Below are 13,058 nucleotides of genomic sequence, written 5' to 3'. Positions count from 1 at the left end.
TGACACTTTGTCTTTTTATCTTACTGCAGATAATCAGGTTCTGGCAATCTAATCAGGTTCTGGAAATGGCAACAATTCAGATTAAAGAGATGGAAATGGACTCCAGTGGTCAGCAACATTAGTGTCTTCCGATCTTCATCTAAGGAAGAGATTCCCTACCCACCCCTGGGGCCCAGGACCTGAGGGCACGGGAGGCTCACCTCCGGTGTGAAGCGTAGTTCCCTGTGATATGGCCAGAGCCGTCACAGCCAGGCGTGGGGCACCTGCAGAGGAAAGCAGAACTGGAACCAGAGCCCGGGAAGACTGGAACTGGCCCAGAGCCCTGGGACTCCCAGAGGAAAGCCTTCCGGGCGCAGCCCTTGAGTGAGCCCACTCACATTCCCTTGTCCACAGAGGAACATCACTGATGTTCACCCCAGCTGCCTACTGCTAGCAACAGGGGTCTGATGAGATCATCTCAGGGCTTCAGTACTTTGCTCCCCTGTCTCCCCAAGGGAGACCAGGAAGTCTGAGAGGACAGCAGCCAACTGCTGCTCCAGCATCGGTTTACACCCAGACACCAAACCTGGGCACTGGGACCGGCCTACAGGGTCCACAGCAGCCCAAGGACACGAAGGGCTCCTAGCTTGGACTTCTGCAGGGTCTAGGCTGCACTAAAGGCATTCAGAGCATATCTGAGCCATAACTTCAAGCATGAGTTCTCCAGATCCTAAGACCAGTTCATCTTCTTGGACGGGCTGGGAGCTTGCCCTCACAAAGGGTTGCCACTATGGGCTGGTAAATGAACAGAGGCTTTTTTGCACACCTGCTGCATAGCAGATGGCGCTGGCCATGCCAGGCCTGGCTGTTGTGTAGCGTGACTTCAGAGTTCACACAGCCAGTAGCTTACAGCAGACTAAGGAGAAGCACAAAAGTCCAACTTTATACACCCAAAACTATGTGATGAATGCGTCACGTAAGGTGGTACAAAATTCCACTTTAATATTACAAGCACGGATGCTATTTTCTTCCAAATGTCCACTGAGGAAAAATATGTGAGTTCCTGCTGATGTCAGAGTGGGAGGAGGTGACCTGATGTGCGGGTAGATCCATCCCCCGTCAGGGCTGCTCTCTGTGCCTCACCCCTCACAAGCATCCTGACCCTGCAGGAGCCAGGCAAGAGTTCAGTGCTTGTGTCCAGATCACCTGCTACTCATGGGCACTTTGCTGTGGCGCTCAGACCCCAGGGAGGACGTCTCACTTTCCGTGCTGCCGGCCCTTCCTCACCGGAGTCTTCCACCAGCACATGTGACATCTGGCCACTGGGGCAGGACATCTCCTCGCTTAGAGGAAGGTGCGGCCGGGCACAGCCTGGCACCCAAAGGGCTATGGCGGCACAGCAGGGCTGGCCCCACCTCTTGCAACCTTCTCTTCAGCCCCTAGGAGTTTTCTCGGGGTGCCCTCGTGGGGAGTCTCAGGTTCCTTCATCCTTGCCCTGTGGGCCACACGTTGGATACCTTGCTGGCCAGCCCAGAGAACCGAAGATGGCCTGCCTCTCCCTCCTGGGTTGGTAGCTGTTCAAGTGGCCACGTGGGGCTCCAGCTCCTTGTCTCAGTGGCAGGAAAGCATCGGGTAGAGCTCCGGTTCAGTGCAGTGGGCAAGTGGCCACTCAGGTGCCGGAGTGACAGACCCACAGCAGCTCCAGGCCTCGACGGGGATAAGCACAGCATTGGGCTGTGAGTGGCATCAGCAGCAGGGCAGATACTCCCCGATGGCATCTGTGAGTGAGTCTCAGGTGGGGGTATAACTCCCAAGGGGCCGGCAGGTACCTAACACACAGGTGGGGCCGTCCTGCACTCCTCACTGAGGCCGGATTCAATGGCTTTTCTCAAGAGTTGTGTCCAAGAGAGGAAAGTGCTCACACAGTCAGAGGAGCAGGTGTCCCCTCTGCATGCCCCTTATAGCCCTGTGGACCCCCAGGGTCAGTTGCAGGAATCTGGAGCCACCTCCACCCCTCCCACTGCCTGTTTCTGAGTGTCCCATCTGGGCAGAAGGGAGCACCATGTCTGAGGGACACCCTCTGCCTTGGCAATACACACCAGGTCTCACCTCTCTAAGCCCCATCCCTGTGCTGTGGACAGGCATTCTTCACTCTGCACAAAGCCTGTCACGCCCTGGCAGGTGTGTGTGGCTGTGGCTGGAGGCAACCATGTCCTCTCAGCCCTTGACCACATCAGACACATGGGAAGGAAGAGTGAACACCCTTGGGATTCACTTAAAACACAGAACACACATCATCCGACTGTCACCGCAGCCAGTTGTGGACAGGGAGGTCATGAAAGGAACCTCATTTTTCTCAAGGCCACCTTCACCCATGGCTGCCACAAGGCTGATCAGGAGGAGCCAGTGCCTGATGCCCCCTCACACAGGAGGTGGCAGAGAGCAAGGAGGTTGGTACACCAGGACACGTGGCGGGGCAGGACCACCACCGTCCCAAGCTCGTGCAGTGGTCAGAGGGAGGAGAGGAAGTGGCCTCCCATGGAAAGGCCCCTGGGGGAGAGTGGAGCTTCTGAAGGAGCCTGGAGGCCTTGGCTGCCTGCCCACACCTTGCCGATGCTGATGAGTGGTTCACTTTCACACAGGGGAGGCTTTTGGTCGTTATTTCTAAAGAAGTTTGGAGTTAAAGTTCGTCACAGGCTCTTAGTCTTAAAAAAGCACTAACTGTCCCAGACGGCCATGTCTCCAGGCCGGAACTGTGCCAAGCTCCTTTCATCCACCTGGGCATCCACTTAGCAGGACAGAAAGGACATGGTGACATTGGGGCCACTGGGTGCACACAGCCACATTTCTCGCCCTTCAATTATTCAGGCCCTCAGATGGGAAACACCATGGGAACTAATCATAGAAAAGAAAGCAGAATTGGAAAAGGAAAAAGGAATGCAAGAAAGATGGCAAGAGAAGGAAAGAGGGAGAGAGGACAGTCCCAGGAGCTGCAGGACTGAGTGTTTCCTGGGTTTCTAGGACTAGACAAAGTGAGGGGCGGAATGAATGAATAAGTCAATGTGTGAATCGGCCGTGGTGATCTAAGCCTCAGAAAATGCTTATGTTGAAGCTATTAACTTCCAGGAAGGAAACTGAGATGGTGCACCCCACCCTGTGGGAACTGAAGGGCCTGACGACACACTCCTCCTGGCTGCTGGGGCCAGGGCAGCCTCCAGAGGGAAACAGAGACAAGGCTGCTGGTGGGGGCTCTGGGAGACCCAGAGCTTTCTGTCCAGCTCTGAGCCAGCTAAGGTCCCAGAAGCCTTCAGCAATTTCATTTCCTCATCTTAGAGGCACCAGTGCCTGGGATCCTGTCTGGCCCCAGAATGGAATGAGACGGGGTGTGTTGACCTGAATTCAGGGCCCCCAACACAGAGGCCTATGGGAGGGAGGGACACCCCCGGAGAGGGGTGCCCTGAGGAGACAAGAATGGGACCCCCTTCCTCCAAGGCTTCAGCTCAACCCCGGTGCCCAGGAGGTGCTCCCCGTGGCTCAGGGTCACATAGGGTGTGGAGTCACAGCACAACTGGAGGCATGAAAACCGAAGGCAGTAACAGTCCCTGACTCCAACCCCGAGAGGACACTGATACCTGGAAACCTCTGGGTGCTTGTGCCTGGTTGTGTGGGACTGTCAAGCAGGCTGGTGCCTGCAGGGCCTGCCCTGCCCATGTGTTAGGTAGGGGCAGGGAGGTGCAGAAGCAGAAACAGGTGAGCCCAGCAAACAGAAGGCATAAGCAGGGAGGAAGGGCATCAGGGCCAAGGCAGAAGCAGCTGGAGCATGACAGGAGAGGGGAGGACAAGGGGCTTTCTCTTCATTATCAGCGTTCAGTTCATTCAGCAAGAGCCGCACAGCCTGTGGCCTGCCGAGCCACGGCAGGGCTTACATTCCCTGGTTGGTTCTGGGCTTTTCCCAAATCTCTAGGGCAGTGAGAAGGCAGGCCCAGACAGCCCTGTCGGGGGTCTTCAGGAGAGGCTGGAGGGTGGGGAATGGGGCAAGAGCAGCACAGGAGCCTGCAGCAGCCCCTAGCACCCAGCGGAGAGGTGAACAGCGGAGCTCAGAGCAGGGGCACACAGGCAGAGCAGCCCCAGCCAAGCAGAATCGGCCCCTCCACGGCCCTGCCCCTCTGCCCGTCTCAGGAGACCTAGGGCCAGCTGAGGCTTGGCACCTTGGAGAAGGCTGATTTTGGCAGGAGCCTCATGGAAGGAGAGCACAGCGAGGTGCCGCCCCAGAGACAGGAGGTCAGGGAGCGCAAACATACTTGAGGTCAGCAGAGTGGGCAGCCATGAGGTTTCTGAGGCTCTTGTCAGCAAGAGGGCAACCAGAGAGGCTGAAAGAGAAGAGATGGGATATCGGGGTAAGCCACAGAGGGGAGCAGAGGAGGAGGAGAGGAGGAAGACCCACCAAGAAGCACCCAGGCCAGACAGACCCGAGCGGGAGACAAACCTGCGGTGGGAGGCATAGTTCCCAGTGATGTGGCCGCTGCCGTCACAGCCAGGGGTGGGACAGCTGGACAAAGGAAAAAGAGTGTCAGGCCAGAGAGTGGTGTGTACCTGTCCCCCAGGCTAAGCCTGCTCTGCGAGGGCGACTGATGCCCACTCCTGGCCCGTGGCTCCTCCTCCCCTCAGTCCTTGGGGGACAGCTGGTGCCTCTCAGGCTGGAAGTTTCTCCCACACAACTTAACTCAAGAAGAAGAAGGAACCAAATTAAAGTTGAGCTTAAAGTTAGGGTGCCTGTGACGCACATGTGCTGTGTGTGCCCGTGCATGTGCCCATGAATATTTAGGCAGGGAGCTCCTCCCTTTTCCAGGCCCTGAAGCAGCAAGGCCTTCCCTGGATCCAGCCACTCCCAGGAGGGCAAGCCACAGGTGTGAGGGTACAAGAGGGGTTCAGGGTGAGGAGAAGAGGGACCCCAGAAATGTACTCTGAGCACATGTGAGAGCTGGATCACCTGTGGATCAGGTGCCAGGCACAGCCTCTCATAGTCCCCTAGGAGAGGTGGCTGGCAATGAAGGCTGACCTGAAGGTCACTGACATCTGACCATTATCCATCAGCAACTTTGACTGTTCCAGCCCTGTGCGGAGCAGCTCAGACACACAGCATCCGGGCCAGTCAGCATGACAGAGTTGAGGGTGGTGAGCCCTAAAGCAGTACATTCCAGGCCTTGGCCACGGAGCCCTGGGCAGAACATGCCCAGCTGCGGCCTCAGGGAGAGGGCTGGGCATCTGGTTGCCCCGAGGGCTTCCAGTGGAGCTCTCTGAGGAACTCTCCTCCACTCTGCCCCTGCTCTGCTCTGTCCTGCTTGGTGAGCTTGGCCAGGGAATTGCTTTGTTCTTAATCACTTTTAGAAGATTGCAGAAAAGCCAACCACAGCGCAGAGGTGTTGGGAAACCTCGGACTGCTCTGGCTCCTGTCGCAGGCTGCCCGGATCAAGGTGGTCAGGACAGGTCGGAGGAAGCCTGAGCAGACCCACTCGTCATGGGTCAGGACCGGGGCCTGTTCCTCCCCAGGCCACAGAGGGTCTCCTAGGAGCTGTGCCAGCCAAAGCAGGGACTCACGTGAGCAGCTCCTTCTTTATGTCCTTGGAGAGAAACTTCAGCTTAAAGTTGGTCAGGGTGACTTCCCCCGGATACTTCCGCTCCTCAAAATTCTCTTCCGACACTTCCTGGTCATCTGCTTCAGAAGAAGCAAAAGAATGGGCTGCTGGCTCTGACTGCAAAAAACCAGCAGGGAGATGTTTTAACCGGCTGGCGGGGAGGCCTGGGCGCCCAACCCAGTGGGCGAGGGAGAGGAACCCTTCAGGACAGTGCCTGGAGTCTCCTGTCTTCTGGATAAAGGAGGAAGACTTAACTCCCCAGCAAAACACAGAAGACAACACGCCCGAGGGGCCGGATCCCTCCCCCACTTCAGCCAGAGCTCCTGGGTTGCCCTAGAAATTAGAAGGCCTGGTGCTGCCCAGTGTGGCAGCTCCTGACACCCTCCCTGGCCTCAGGTGTGTGGGTCCCCTCCACCACGTCACTCCACAGTGTAAACATCAGGATACTGTCCCTTCAGAGCCAGGGATGGCACTCAACAGACAGTAGGCACTAAATAAGTGTTACTGAAATGCCATGAAGATGAGATGGCACAACGAAGGTAATAATATACAAATTACGATCATTGCAGTGGTCTTGAAACCACCTGGCCCGACACGCCCACCAGTGCGATGCCTTGACCATGGCAGGTACTTGATAAAGGCTTCAAAATGAATGCTGGGTATGGCGGCTCAGTGCTGTGGACCCAGGTAAGCAGGGCACAGTCTCCCCCACGGAGGGGCCAGGGGTCCATGAAGGGTCAGAAGGCCAACATTCTGCAGGATGCTGTAACCAGAGCTCAAATTCCAGTCCTGACAGGCACTCGCATGTGTCCCAGGCAGGTGGCTCAGGCTCCTAGGGCCCAGGTGCCACTCTTTCAAACTTGAGATAACAGCAGTCCCTCACGGGTTTTTGGGGGTCAAATGAGGAAATGCCCTTGAAGCCCACGGCCCAGCATAATAACAGTCTTCGGACAATCAGACCTTGTTGTGGGTTCCCAGGCTCCTCCTCTATAAAATGGGGCAACCTGAGGGTGGTGTGGGAGCCAGTGAGGAAGTCTGGCTCCCCACTGAGGCTGGATTATGGAGGGGGCCTGATCCAGCCCCCACCCTTCATAGGGGCCTAGCCCCACCTCCCTCATTCCTCCTTGAGGGTCTGGCCCTGCTCCTTCCACAGGGACCCCTTCCACCTCCTGAGGGGCTTTAGGGGAGGGGAAGGAGAGGGAGAGAGAGAGGGGCCTGCTAGTCTCACACACGCCGCTGCTGCCACCTGGACCCTGGGCTGCCCTCAGAGCTGGACTTTTCTCTTCAGGACACACACCTCCTCGGGAAAAGCCCAGAATTAGCCTCTGAGGGCTCTTCTTTCACATGTTTTAAGGAATAACTAAAAAGGGAAGGATCCCCTGCTTCCCAGATCACAGTTCTAACAGCCACACCAGGTTGGTCCCGGTCTCAGGGACCTGGCACCACCCACCATGGGCGATCCTAAGCCCATGGTGGTGGGAGGCTCAAAACCCAAGAAACCTGAGCTCTTCCCCAGTCAACTCATGGGATCTGAAAGACGCCTTTCTCCTCCCCATGCCTCCAGAGTGCCCGCGTTGGTACTGGCCGCCACGCTCCACAGGGGTGATAAGACCACCTCCTTCTTGACAGACAAGGGCACAGCATGGCCCTGCTGCTGAAAATCCCACCCAGAGGGTGGGCCCCCGAGTCCCAGCCGCTCAGAAGATGAAGGACCCTTCACGAAAAGGGTGTCTCCCCCGAGGCTCGGCCAGAACCTGTGAGGAGGAGCTTCCTTGAAAAGCCAACATTACAACAACCTCAGGCAGGGCAAGCAGCCTCCTGACTGCCCAGGCGCCTGCACCCACCTCCTCAGGCTCCTCCTCTCTCAGGCGGCTAGGCTTGGTGTAGTCCAGGGGCCGGTCCCACTCGTCCTGGCGGGAGGCCTGGCTGGACTGGGGAGAGGTCATGGAGCTGCTGGGGGCGCTGGTGCTGCTCTGGCGCTGGGAGGTGTCAGGAGACTTCACACCGGGGCTGCTGCTGCAGCTGCTGCTGCTGGGGAAAACCTGTTCTCGCTTGCGGTGTTTGTGCATGCTCAAGTCCAGGGTTCCATTTTCATCTACCTCAATATCCACAGACTGCAATTGCAAAGGTGAAATCTGTTAGCGATTCCAGCCCCTTCCCGTGTGTGCCTTCTGGTACATTTTAATCAAATGTACAGGGTCCGGAACACTGGTTCCCATAGAAGGAAGCAGAACAACACGGATAGACAGGCAGCGAGAGGGGAAAAATCCAACTGCCATTTCCTGATTTCCCATGAAGGAGGCCCTGCAATTCCTCTTGCCTCCCAACAGCACAAAAACCAGTCCCTCAGGACATGTCATAAACACGGGCAGGACCAAGTCCTCTGAGCAAGGAGAGTGTGTCAGTAACCACAAGACTCTGCAGAAAACACGTGTGAACAGGGCACGTGCACTGCCCTGGACTCAGAAGGAGACACCTGGGAATGTGTGTGCACCACCCTCAGGCTCAGAGGGAGACACGTGGGCGCACCGTGTGTGCACAGCCTCACAGTCAGAGGGGGCGACACGTGGGAACTTGTGCTCACAGCCCTCGGTCCCCCTTCGCTCAGTATACCAGGTTCTCTTGGTGGACCCATCCAAGCTCTGCGGTCCTTGGGGCCATGGCCAGGAGGGAGAAAAAGTAAAGAATGAGAATTGCCAGCTAGACAGGAGCCATTCCTAGGGACATTTTGTGTGGACAACAGGTGGGCCTGACTGCAAATTCCACCAACTCACCCCTCCCAAGAAAGGCGGACGCACTGACCTTGCTGGGGAGGTCCTGTGGCTTCGTGCTGAGGTTCTCAGGCATCTCCCAGCAGCGTGTGGAGAGGTTCAGGATGGCAGTGGCAGCCATGTGTGCAGCCTCGGCATCGTGTGAGTAGTCAAAGCCTGCAGAAGAGGATGAAGTGCTCCTCACATAACTACTGGAGGGGCTGTGCCTGGGGGAAGAGGCCTTTGGGAAAGGTTTGGCTGCAAAAAGGGAACAACACCAGGCTGATACACAACTTGAAAAGAGGCAGCAATGCAGACAAGTCAGTGGGGAGGGGGGACTTTGGGAGCGATTCGAGGGCCCAGGGCACAGCTATGTCGAGGTGGGCCAGGGGCTTGGCCGCCCATCCCAGTCCCATGTCCTCACACACCTCATTCCCACCCACCCTCCTCTAGGGGACTGAGGAGACAGTCTCGTTTCTGGCTCAGTGAAAATTTGGGCAAAAAGAATAAAAGCCTCCAAGACATTCCAGCAGCCCTGATACTTCAAACAAAAATAACTTGTCTATCAGAAACTGAAGCGTTCTGTAAATAGGATGAGTGTGCCGTATCGCCCAAATAGGAAAACTTTGTGACATCATCTCAAAAGAGTGTACCCATATTTAGGCTGACTTGGTGTCCCCAGTAACCATCACTGCCTCAAAAAAGTAACATTACTGCTCAAATGAACATGGCGAATGAAGGCACGGAATGTTATCTTTTCTAGTAATTGTACTGTAGCCACAAAATCACTCTCGTGCACGATGTTCTCGGCAATCACGATGTCACCAGTATATCCAGAAAGGTCTAGATATATTGGAAAGCTGATCGTGTGGTCCCCTCTCCACTGGTACCGTTGCATTCCCTCATCCAAGCAGGCGTGTGTGCCCGGAGGCAGGAAGTCCTCCACCCTAACGAGCAGGCTCTGCCAAAGTTAGGAGGAGAGGCTCACACCCCACTGGGGCTGCAGCAATCAGTACTTATATTATTCTCATGTAGGAAACTCGTCACTGTCATGTTTCGGGCTGACAGCATCTGCCACAAAACGCCCCTCCCAGTCTCGTGTGCACCGAATGCTTTTCCATTCCGCATGCATTTCAGGGCTAATGAGCTTATTCCACAAACTAGGACGTAAGTGACAAGACAAGACAGAAAGGATTGTTCTGAAAGATTTGTAGGAATGATTTTTGTCAGTACAATTACCCAGAAAATTTGTCACTAATGTCACAAATAACACATTGTATCCAGTAAGACGGTCCCCACCAGGAGACCAGTGGCTTCCCGCCAGGGCACTGGGCGCAGCCCCGCAGTCATCTGGCCCCACCCAGCCCACAGCCTGACCCTCCCCAGAGGCAGTGCTGGGAAATGGACGCCCGGCTGCATTGGGATTAAACAGGTAGCACGAGGACAGTGGGGAGAGTGGGGTCTCCCAGGGTGAACCATGTTAGTGGAGTTGCTCTGAAGTCTTTGGACACACACACTCATAACAGATCTGGGTTTTGTTTCACAAATAATTAGGAGACACATAAATGTTAATGGTGAACATGAAGGTGGCAGCAGGAGTGAGATGCAGGCCCCGAGAAAGCCACCACAGTGCCCACTGGGACAGCTAAGACCTCCAGCCTGCATCGTGGTCCCCTCACGAGGGTAGAGAGTCCCTCCCTAGGAGCTCCTTGAGACGGTCCCTCCTCCACTGCCCCTTGAATCCTGCCCCTCCCAGGAGCAACACGGAAGAGAAACAACAATTCTCCCCAACTTACATTGAAAGGCTTTAGGTGAGGTTTCGCTGGTCTGAATCTTTGGGGCAAGCATGCGTTTGCCAAAAACCTGAGCATCGAAACTTGCGTAGTCAAAGGTGACCTTGGAGAACTTCTCCAGCTCCTTGGCCAAGTTGGCCCTGGGCGTGGTAGGGGCCACGTTGGGCCGGTAGCTCCCATATGGAGGGACCTCGAGCTGCTTCACGAAGCACATAGGCCTGGGGTGCAGTACAGGGATGCACAGCCAGTGAGATGGGACCCGGGGATGCCATGCCGCCCTCCCCAACCCCAATCCACAGCCCAGGCAGGGGCCTCACAGCGTCTGCTGAGGAAGGAGACTCGGGGAGATACTCCCCCTGCATATTCCACCATTAAAGCTAGGCAGTTCCACCTCCCAGGACCAAGGGCTCCCAGAGCAGGCCCACGAAGAATTGCCTGCAGGAAGGAAGCAACAGGGCCCTCAAAGAATCAATGCCTGTCCGGCTGACAGCATCAGCTAGAGGAGGGCCCGAGATTTTCCCCAGAACGTAGGAGAGCAGGTTTCAAACAGCTCAGCTACAACTGGAGTGAGTACCGGGCAGAGGGCAAACAGTAGCAGAGCCCAGGACAACAGCAAGACACTCCAAGGCAGAATAAGCTAGAACTCCCCAGCAAGGAGGAAGTTGAGGAATCTACAGGAGACACTAGTTGTATCAGGTACATTTCTGAGGAGTGGTCTCAGGGCCAGGCCTGACCCTTCTTCGTTCAGCCAGGGACTCAGCCCTCAGCTGCCCTCTTCTTAAAGCTGTGTTGAGGTGAACCCTCAAGAACTGCTGGAAGCATTAATAACAGACACGGAAAAGCTACTGTGAGCACTCAGTTCACTGCCACTAATGCTCTTGGAAGACTTCAGGATTTTACATGCACAAAAGATGGCATGAAGAAACTGGCATAGAAGGCACAGGAGGCAGGAAGACTGGTGGTAGACGCCGGTGCCCACACAGGCACAGAGGGGCTTCTGAACCTGGCAGCTCAGAGAAGAGGAGGTCCCAGCAAGCAGCCATGGCTTTCTTTGCTCCTGTCTGGACCAAGCAGTGACTTCAGTCTGGAAAATGTGCAATCGGTGGAATTAAGAAGGAGCTGACAATGACAGCCTCTAAGGTGCTGGGTGCTACGAGAACTTAAGTGTGGACTAAGAACAGAGCCCAGCACAGAGGACCGCCAGGCCAGTCCTGCAACTGTGACCAGCTCTGATGGGCCTGGAAGAACTGAACACTACCAGGACTCGGGTGCGTTCTCCTTCTCCAAGAAGGGTGGGAGCCACAGGATGGACCCTGGCCCCAATGGCAGATAGAAGAGTTACAAGAGTGAGGCCAGGAGGGAAAAAACTAACTTTAAACTTAACATTGGGTCAGGTGTGGTGGCTTATGTCTATAATCCAAGCACTTTGGGAGGCCAAGGCAGGTCTCTTGAAGCCAACAGTAAGAAACCAGCTTAGGCAACGTAGTGAGACCCTCTCTACAAAAAAAATTACACGTAAAAATAGCCAGGCATGGTGGCGCACCTGTATTCCTAGCTACTCAGGAGGCTGAGGTGGGAGGATCACTTGAGACCAGGAGTTTGAGGTTACAGTGAGTTATGATTGAAACCACTGCACTCCAGCCTGAGCAACAGAGTACGACTCTGTCACTAGAAATAATAATAATAATAATAAAGTTAACATTGGTACCACTGTTGATGGCTTCCTTGGCCAAGGCTTCAGTCAGAATCTGTGCACTTATTGTCCGCAATGCCAACAAAGTTTGGCAAAGCCTGTCCTCACACCCCAAAGTTCGACAACCAGAAATGTGGGCTAGACAGAATCAACAGAGCCTGATGGGAGGCCTCCTGCACCCTAGCCACAGTCTCTAGCGTTCAGTGAGTGTTCACAGGGGCTGAGGGCGGCAGAGTCACTTGAGCCTCATGAGCGACTTAGTTTGTTTTCCTACTTTTATAAGCGAACAAACTGAGGTCATAGTCCCAGGGAGCGCAGTCTCCGAAGTTGGAACCTGTTTGACACCCCTGCCTGGCCTCACACGGGGGCCAAATCTGTGGTTTGACATTTTATCGGTGATTTAGATCAAAGAGGGAAAGGATTGAATTTGCAACTGACAGGAAGCTGGAGGGAACAGCAAATAAGATAGAGGAAAAAGCATCTTCAAACCATTGTGAGAGCCAGCTGGTGGAAAAGCAGCCTGCTGGGACCTACAGGGCTGAAGGTGCCTGTGTGTGGGCTGGCAAGCATGCCCATAGAGCAGGAAGGCGAGTCTCTGTCCTCGGCCCAGAGATCCCCCGTGTGGGGATCGCACCTTCAGAGGAACCCTCTGGAGCAGGCCAGGGAAGGGCCTGGGTATGACACAGCCAAGGTGAGCAGCCAAGATCATCTGGCTGGGACTTTTCCAATTACGTGCCAGGAAGGGCTGGGGTCAGGTGGGCCCCGAAAGGAGGCAGACAGTGGAAGGGGCTATGCAGTCATTCACACTCACCCCAGCTGGGGTCTCCTACACTCTTGTTTGGTGAGAAAGATATGGAACAGGGGTCAGAGCTGGGGAGGAGGAGTGTGTGAGTTCTAGTTCCTCAGGGAATGGGGGAGCAGTGTGTCTGCAGGTGAAGACAGGAGCAGTGGAAGTGTCCTCTTCAACAGTGGGTACCACGGTCCAAGGACTCAGCCCCACAGAGGAGAGACTCTGAAGCCAGGCAGGATGGGCAGGGTGGCCTTGGGCAACTCTCTGAGCCTCTGGCCTTATCTGTGGCACTTACTTCTTAGAGCCACATGGAAGGAGGGGACACTAATGGGATGCATTCTGAAAGATCCTTAGTGATGAAAGCCAAATCTACACGTGCACACACACATGGACTCACACGCTCATGTAAACATACTG

The 13,058-nt window shown here is 55.4% G+C and overlaps 1 protein-coding gene across 8 annotated transcripts in view; it reads right to left on the bottom strand.

The window, feature by feature from the left end:
• The window catches only part of MYT1 (myelin transcription factor 1), a 93,958-nt gene that overhangs the window by 12,905 nt on the left and 67,995 nt on the right, over positions 1-13,058 (bottom strand). For 5 of the 8 annotated variants that reach the window (XM_037982542.2, XM_037982544.2, XM_073014229.1 and 2 more), the window contains 7 exons: positions 10,162-10,376; positions 8,418-8,623; positions 7,460-7,729; positions 5,578-5,732; positions 4,466-4,528; positions 4,281-4,349; positions 201-263 (listed from right to left, as the gene is read on the bottom strand). In XM_037982542.2, the coding sequence (XP_037838470.2) occupies positions 201-263; positions 4,281-4,349; positions 4,466-4,528; positions 5,578-5,732; positions 7,460-7,729; positions 8,418-8,623; positions 10,162-10,376 (1,041 nt within the window). The remainder of the gene's footprint in view (positions 1-200; positions 264-4,280; positions 4,350-4,465; positions 4,529-5,577; positions 5,733-7,459; positions 7,730-8,417; positions 8,624-10,161; positions 10,377-13,058) is intronic. The other 3 variants (XM_037982548.2, XM_073014227.1, XM_073014228.1) reach the window with 3 other exon arrangements.

This window comes from Chlorocebus sabaeus, unplaced genomic scaffold (genome assembly GCF_047675955.1).
Source record: "Chlorocebus sabaeus isolate Y175 unplaced genomic scaffold, mChlSab1.0.hap1 unalloc_scaffold_501, whole genome shotgun sequence".
Taxonomy (NCBI): domain Eukaryota; kingdom Metazoa; phylum Chordata; class Mammalia; order Primates; family Cercopithecidae; genus Chlorocebus; species Chlorocebus sabaeus.
The sequence above is the reverse complement of the archived record's forward strand: the minus strand, read 5'-3'. Positions and strand labels throughout refer to the sequence as shown.